The following is a 9,187-nucleotide window of genomic DNA, read 5'->3' on the forward strand; positions in this document are numbered from 1 at the left end:
ACTGTTTTTTAACATGCATATTAATAGCTAATTGAGTTGCCCATCTAGCTAGTGGATTTCACAAGCAAAGTTGAAATTTGCGTCCATCACTTTTGCCCTTATTTGACCCTCAATTATGAAAAATGGGGACCAGATTTTGGCCTATCTCTATACGTATGCTTGAACCGGGTCACAAATTAAGAAAACTGTCATAGTTGATCATCACTGGATATAACTAGTTCAAAGCACAGTTCCTTGAATAGAATATTGAGTTGGTTATTCATGGCTTCCTTCATGAATAAAGTAAATGCATACTAGTATTTGAGGTTGCTCGATGGTTTTGGGCTTGAATTATGCTCTTCAGGGTTATAAACAAAAAACATAAAAAATAAAAAGAAAACTAAACATTAAATTGACAAATTTTCAAACTTTGGACTGAATTGGCAAAGATATCAAACCACAGGGACTAAAATGACCATTAACTCAAAATTAAAATAAGAAAGACAAAATTACCCTTAAACTAACGGCATAACTGGATGCCGTTAGACGGATGTGACGTAATTGGCTAATATTTAAAACTATGAGGACTAAATTGACAAAATTAAAAATTTTGGACTGAAGTGGCGAAAGTAGCAAACCACAGGGACGAAAATGGTCATTAATTTTTTAATAAAACATTTAGTAATTATTTAATTTAATTTTTGTAATACATTGTAAAAAAAATTCTAGATTGAATAGGATAGACCAATGGGTCGTGCCGGCATGAGCAATACTAACTGAACCTTTTGATTTGTTTAGTTATACGGTTGGGCTGGGTCAAAATAAATAATTGCATAAGTGTTTCATGTGGAAATAACCGAGAACTATACTATCGACGCTAGCTAATATATATACGGAGAAGTTGGTTTTTGTATTCTGAAACGTTTCATTTAGGTGCTATTACGCTGATTTTTTGTGCAAAAAAACAGGTGTTATTTAATAAGAAAACTCTCATTTCTGGTTTTGAAAATGTTACTAGCTAGTTTCTTTTAGTGTTTTTGATAAAAAAAAATAACAATAATTTTTTTTTCTTTTGTTGGAGCTAAGGGGAAGCTCTCGATCGGTGTGTTTATTTGGAAGAGAATGATGAATGTTTTCTGAAAAGAAAAGTTGAAAATTAATGAAATTCATTCGGAAATGCGTATTTTATTGATATATATAATCCTCTCTTTGCAAATTTGAAAATACATGTAATAAACTCAAACCTTTTCCTCTTATATATGTGATTATGTGTATTTAAAAAGTAAGAAAACATATGTAGATCACAAAGTTGTATGTATCTCATACGATTTTACGAGACACGTATATTTACTTTACGATTTGCATATAACTCGCTAACTATACATACTTTTTTTTATTTTTATATAAAGATTAATAAGATATAAAAAGTATGGAAAAAAATTGTTTAAAGCTGTTAATTTGTTGAAGTTTTCTCGTGTATTTTTTTTGTTTTTTTCATAAACTCCCGTGAAATTATAACTATTATCAATCAACTGTTTTTAAAAATGTAAAATGAAATGTACAACTTATAAATTATAATTATTATCAATCAACTGTTTTTTAACATGCATATTAATAGCTAATTGAGTTGCCCATCTAGCTAGTGGATTTCACAAGCAAAGTTGAAATTTGCGTCCATCTCTTTTGCCCTTATTTGACCCTCAATTATGAAAATTGTGGACCAGATTTTGGCCTATTTCTATACGTATGCTTGAACCGGGTCACAAATTAAGAAAAGTGTCATAGTTGATCATCACTGGATATAACTAGTTCAAAGCACAGTTCCTTGAATAGAATATCGAGTTGGTTATTCATGGCTTCCTTCATGGTTTCAGCTGGTGAACCCTTTAGGCCTTCTACAATCATAAACTGTGCGTTCACTAACACAAATTATGATTAATTGTTTTTAGCTAGGAAACGACTTGTGTCTTGTTCTTTGATATAAATTTTTATTTTTTTCAATTGCATTTCTTGCATCTCTCTCTCAAATTATCAATATGATATACACACTTGTTCTTCAATATGAGTTCTTTAACCTCAAGATCAATTTCTTCGGCTTGTCCTAACACTTTCAGATCTGACGGTGAGTACCTCCATCTTTTTCGACTTTTTTCGCAGATGCTAAGACTTACCTTAATCTGGGATGGTAGTCGCGTTATAATGCTATTATATTCTGTGAAGCCATAGTCACTTTTGAGTGTTGTATAAATGAATTTCATCAAGAAATAATGGATTTTATTTGTCCAATTACGAAATATTTCCATCCTTCAGACCTTATTAACTTTTGAGTGTTGTAAAAAGACATGTATCAAGATATTATGAGTTTGGGAGATTCTTGACTCAAAACTTTAGTGCTGTTATCATCAAATTAATAGTTTGACCATTACAGATATTTGTGTTCTCACAACTGAGGAAGTCAAGAAAAAGATCACTTCTGTGATCGTAACGCACTTAAAGAGTCGCAGCCCATCTGTTCTTGTTCAATATTGGGCAGCAAAGAAAATTGGAAACATATATGTGCTTACTACGACGAGCCAGCCTTTTGGTGTTTCTGGAGACAACAAAGAACTCCAGACATACCGTAAAGCCTGTTTAGACCACAAAATCTATGTGTGTAAAGAGCCTGAGAAAGAAGTAGCATTCGGCCTTCCTGGCGGTGTGTTCCTGAACTGTACTCCTGAACAGACACAAGATGTGCATAGATACCCTCCGGATCATCGTCCGCCGTGTGAAGAGGCGATATTCAATAAGATATGGGGATCCTTTGCTATGCCTGTGATTGAGGCTGATACATGTGTTGGTGTGCTTGAGTTTGTCATGGACACACCAAATGTGTCTTATACCAATGATATTCGTGAAGTTTACAGTGCCCTTGTGGTATGTCCTGTCCTTAATAAGCTAGTACTTATTTTCATAAATATGCCTGTGGTTTTGCTATTCCACAACCAGATACTTAAGCTCATATATTGTTGATTATGTACATCTTAGTATATAACATTCCACTATCTTACAATCATTATTAATATTTTGTTAGTTTTTATCAAAAATTGAAATATCTTCACTTTATTTACCTGAAATGTGTGGAAAATATATATCACATCACCATATTGTTTAGATTATTAGATACTATGATCAGCTTCACCAAAACAGCAAATGTTATGCAGCATGCAGGTTTGAAGTCTTCTTCAATCCAATTGGATCGCCCAAGAATGACTAATATCAACAGCCGAAAAAGGCTCCGCAAAACAAAGTCATTTTCTGTTACCAAGTACTGTTGTCTTGTTTCATATTTTGGACTGAGTAGTGCCCATGCTGCAGAAAAACTTGGACGTAAGTTACATTCATCCACATATAATATAAGCTGATTGATTATTACATACATTTGTGTCATGTATTGTAATTGTTAAGTTTTTCATACACATGTCCTTGTGCAGTTAAAACAGGTGCCTTTAGGGATCTTCAAAGGAACGTAGGAATTCCCGAGTGGCCATGGATACGACATACAGCTGCCAGAGATTCTTCTGTTCCTGAAGCTCAAATCAATCAAGCGGTAGCTGAATCGACCAATGAAATCGCATTTCAAACTAGTGATACTGAAGCTCGGATCGAGTCTGAACGTGCCTATCCTGGTTTCATGCCAAACTTTGATGAAATGGACTATCAAGATAAGAATGATCCGCTCATTGATGGTTACATGGATTGCCTTAATTATAATATTGACGAGCTGATAGATCAAATTGATCAAAATTACTAAACAAGAGTTACAATGTGATTTAATGTAAAAATGGACTACTCCTATACTAAAGGGGAAATTGAGTGTGTACGTGGTTGTGGTGTACCAATGAAACCATCAAAACTATGTAGTTTTGTTTAAAATAAAAATAAAAAAATTTAAGTCACGGTTGTTGTGAAACAAGCCTAATAGCTAAAGAATAAGGGCCTATTCGTTTCACGGAATTCAGTTGAATTGGACGGAATGGGATTTTAAATCCCACACATTCCCGTGTTCGTTTCACTATTAACTGGAATTGGAATGGAAAGAGAATCCCATCAATTCCCATTTTCATAGGATTTTAAAATCCCACCAGTTTTGAAAGGAATATTAAGGAATGTTTTAAACCCTAACCCAAGCCGCTCTTTCATATTATCATCTTCACCAGTCCACTACCATCATTGACTCTGTTCAACCGCCTCTCTCCACCACCATGCTCCACCGCCGTTCTCTACCACCGTGAACCACCATACTGCTCGTCTACCTCCACCGTCGTTCTCTACCACCGTGAACCACCATCTTGCTCGTCTACCTCCACCGCCGTTCTCCTCCACCACAGGTTAGAGTTTTGTTTCTGTGCTTTGGTTACAGACAATAATAGAGAAGATGAAGCATGTATTATTCTTATATATTATTATTATTATTATTATTATTATTATTTTAATCATCAAACAACTACTCATTCATTATTGCTGTCCCCTTATCGATAAACATATATTATTATTATTATTATTTATTGTTATAATTTAATTTTTGTTTTGTGTTTAAACATATATTATCCTTCTTATTATTCCCACTTTTGAACATGGGTGTTGGTAAATCTTGAATACTTTTCAAAGTGTTATCAAAAGTTTTTAAATTTTGAACTATTTTTAACAAATGTCCATTGCACACTAACTGTTTGATGAAATGTTTCAACCAAATTTGTGCTTGATGAAATACTTTGATATAATTTGTTAGATATAAATTATCATAATATAGTTTGGCTATGTCATATGTTCGTATTTTGGTACTTTTATTAGTGGTGTTTACAACTTGTCGTCATATGTTGGAACGACTTTTATTCGCATTTTGAAAACTTTCTAATCGTATGTTTGAACATTGGTTTTAGTATGATATGTTTTAATTAGTAGATACAACAATATGCTAAATTTATTATTGGTCTAGACATGTATGATGAAGATGGGTGATATGGGTTTTTGAACTTAACCGTATCAAAAGTTTGTTTATGGTGGTGTTATGACATGTTATTGTGTGACAAGCATAAAAACATATATATATATATATATATATTTGTTTTTTTTATTATTTTCTCAAAAATTTTAGTATTTATAGATTTTTTATATTAGTTTCACTTTTTTTAAATTATTTTTACTTTTTTATATATATTTAATATATTTTTCAGTTTTTTTATTATTTTTTTATTTGTTTTATAAATAATTTTTTGATTTTTTTAAATAATTTTCTGATATTTATATTTTTAGATTTTTTATAATTTCTTTTTGTTATTTTATTATTTATATGTTAGTAGATTAAAGGGAGATGAATAGAATAGAGAAGATTCCAATTCCAATAACATATTAACCAACAAAACACATGATATGGATTTTCAAACATTACATTCCATTCCAATTCCAATTTCAATTCCTTTAAAAAAATTCCGTGAAACGAACGCGCCCTAAGAGAAGACATCTAGGGAGAAAGGGAGAGATTTTATTAATAAGATGTGTATTACAAAGAGGGACATGAGATGTATATATGGGGTAGGAAAACTTGGGGAGAAAGCTAATCTATATTAGGTATTGATAACCATAATATTATATATTTATAACACTCCCCCTTGGTTATCAACATAATACGCTTGAAGATGTTGCCTCATTAAAAAACCTTGTTAGGAAAACCTAGTGAGACAAAACCATAGCTAAGGGAAAAAGAGTGCAACGCGTATTATCTCCCCCTGATTTATATATTTGTTAAATGGTAAATATTGATCTTCTGTGAAAGTTGTCCAAAACTTTTGTAGTCAATCATTTGCATCGTTAGCCATTGACTTGCGAATCCTTAGGTTGAATAACGTTTCATGATCTTTATTTGAAAACTTCTATTGCATCATCTCATAAACATATACCACTGTATTGATAACCCTGTTGTGTTTTTCTGCATCGACAATACTAGCCAAACTTGTTTTGACAAGTTAGTAAAATATAAGTACATATCTTTCATACATTAAATATATATTTTAACTCATTCTGATGTCTCCTAGCTATACACATGCTGATAAATATAAATAAAAGATATAGAAATCCTGTATAGTTAGCAATAAATATTAATGTGTATATGCATTTAATTATGATACTTTTGAACCCATAATATTTCATACTGTGATAGGAAATGATATAGAGTGCATTGTCGGACATCATTTAACGTACTCAAAGATTGAATCTTGTCTTTGGTAAATTATCTCAACATTTTCAAATGTACCTTGATAGATTGATAAACATATAATTACACATATACTCAAATGGCAGGTCGAGCAATAATTACATCGTGTCAAGGTATTTCAAAAATTCTCCTTCTAGAAGTTCTGCAGTTTCTCTCGATGATATGTACATTATCACTGTAAACTGTGATTATATGAACCTTTAAGAGTCAAATTTTGATAAAAGTATGACTAATGACATCCAACTTATCTCCCTCCTTATCAAAATAATTATTGATTGTACCATGCTCAATCCGACTATATTAGTCTATACGCAATAAGCATAAATCTATGCATTTTCCAATCTATCATGAACTTCTTTACAACTTGACAAATCATGCATGCGTATTCACTTTTCTAGGATTTTTGCTGCATAAAATTGCTCATTTAACACATCAATTTTGTATCACATATCAAAAATCTATATTGTATCATTTCTTTGCTTATTGAGATATTGTACTAATTATATAGATTCTCTTCTATGTGTATGCTTATTGATGCACAAGAATTCCGTCATTAAGATGTATTAGTTAACCTTTCAGGTATTCAACTACCTTAGGAAACTCTTTAAGAGTTACATTTATTTTCAACATATTCAATAATCGTAACATATTCAAATATGAATCTGTATACAACATGAGTCATAGTGTTCTCGAGAATTTAATTTACATGATTTGATAATTCAAATCATGTTGTAAACTTTCAATATCAACTGAATCACAATATTTATTAGACGCATATATCAATTCTCTTGTTTTATTACCGGACTATTTAGATATCGGAAAGTAAATGCTTTCACCATTGGAGAATGCGTCTCCTCACAATTAATCATGGGTCTTTGCAAAATACTTGTGCTACCAATTTTGTCTTATATCACTTTATTGAATTTCCATAATTCATATAAAAGATCCATTTGTATCTAACACATTTTACAACTTTAGTTGTACAGACTGTTGGTCCAAAAAACTTTCCGTTATTTAGAGAATTTAACTCTGCCATGTTTGCGTCTTTCCACTTTGGCCAATCATTTTTCATAGGCAGATCTTAAGTCTTGATCCTCAACAATTTTCAAGCGCTATATTATATACAAAATTATAAAGATGTCGACTTTCGATTCCATATATCTTATAGACATGATAAAATATAATTACTAAGAGCTATTTCTTTTCAGTTACTTGAGGTTCTTAAATAACCATCATGTCTAACGTATTTCAAAGGACCTTTTTACTATACCTCGACTTGACCATCTTTATGATTTGCTCCAATTTTCGAGGAATCATTATTCTTGGAATCGACTAGTCTACCACGCTTCAGGCGTGCCTTAGACTCACTAGTCAGTACCAATATATGGTTGCCCTTCCAGGACGCTTATATTAATTGGAGCGTAAGCAGTTGATTTATGTGATTTAGTCACTCTACATAGGTCAGTGTACGCGTCTGGTAATTGATTCATTAATATTTCAATGAATTATCCTTTGAGCTTTTCTTTTTTTGTTCACATAGTTTACATTGAGGATCAATGATAATTCATTCTAGATCATTTCTTTTTCCAACTGCATTATATCTCCTCCTAATGTTGGGAATGTTGATTCACTAAAGTGAAACTAATGAGCCATAATGGCTCTAATTATATAATCAAAAGATAATATTTAATACCGACATAAATTCCCAACTTCCTTTGTGGCCTCATCTTCGTGTCTGGTGGTGGATTAATTTCAGTATATAACACACACGAAATGTTAGATGAGAAATACTTGGTTACTGACCAAAAACCAATTATAATGGGAGGAAGTATCATAACTTGTTGACTTGATGTGAATTAGTTTTTAAGACATGCAAATTCATATGTATTCAAATACAAACATGAACTTTTGCTCTTGTGATAATTGCATTTGCAACCAATTATAGACGTTGAGTAATCGTTTTTAACAAAAAATATTTATGTAACCGAATGTAAATATACCAATTTGGAATAATATGCTTGCTATTTAGCTAAGCCATAGATCATGCAACATCAAGTTGCGATCTTGATAACCATTTAGACGATGCATCGATTTTGAAAACACAAAATGGTATCATGTTAGGATATGTGTATCGTTTTCTCAATTTCATAACATTTAGGGATTCACACCCTCCTTCAATTGGTAAATAAATAATTTCCCTTGAGAGCAAACTTTGCATGTTCAAATATCACGAAGAATCATTTGGTTCTTCAATATATTTCACATCATTGACTCGGTGTGGTCTAACTGGCCGCGCCATTAGATAATCATGATCTATAAACTTCAGATTTATGATCGTATATGTATTATGCTTCTTTAGTTCAAGACTATAAATATGAGATAACATTGTATTATCGTTTAAAGAGATCATGTTATTTCACTTTGGTACTTCCGCATTTTGATCTCATATAACTTTGCCACTTGTGGTGGTCGTTCTCATTATTAGCATGATTATAACTATAATTCCGATGACCGATAATCATCGTTACAATTTTTTTCAATGTATATGATCACAACAATCAATACACGATCACATTCACTTAATGAATGATATAAAACCAAATCATTTTCATGGTTTATTCATAATTTTGTCAGACACGAATACAAAATCACTTCAAACCTTTCATACGTTTTAATGATATGGTACTTAATGAGCAAATATGAGGTTTGGCAAATAAAATTTGTCTTATCCGGTTTTTCCTCATAATTAATCTTCTCTTCACATAATTAATAATGAGATTACGGAGTATTACACTACGAGTGTCATATCAATGTATACTAATACTCTTTTATAAGAGTAGTGATTAATCAATCACAACTTTTGCTTAGTTGTTCTTTTCAATACAATCTATATAAAAATAATAATGTATATAATAAAAGGTATACTTTAGCATTACACTTCACAACGTTATTACA

General features: G+C 31.5%; 1 protein-coding gene across 1 annotated transcript; it reads left to right on the top strand.

The window, feature by feature from the left end:
- The first annotated feature begins 1,428 nt into the window (after positions 1-1,428).
- LOC143605916 (protein NLP9-like) lies at positions 1,429-3,772 on the top strand. The gene is made up of 4 exons (XM_077081864.1): positions 1,429-2,101; positions 2,408-2,895; positions 3,183-3,348; positions 3,453-3,772. The coding sequence occupies exons 1-4, from the start codon at positions 2,041-2,043 to the stop codon at positions 3,770-3,772; spliced, it is 1,035 nt and encodes a 344-aa protein (XP_076937979.1). The 5' UTR covers positions 1,429-2,040.
- The last annotated feature ends 5,415 nt before the right edge of the window (positions 3,773-9,187 follow it).

The sequence above is a fragment of the Bidens hawaiensis genome, unplaced genomic scaffold (assembly GCF_021521415.1).
Source record: "Bidens hawaiensis isolate Kalapana, Puna unplaced genomic scaffold, B.hawaiensis_p1.1 tig00071957_1, whole genome shotgun sequence".
In the NCBI taxonomy this organism is placed as follows: Eukaryota; Viridiplantae; Streptophyta; class Magnoliopsida; order Asterales; family Asteraceae; genus Bidens; species Bidens hawaiensis.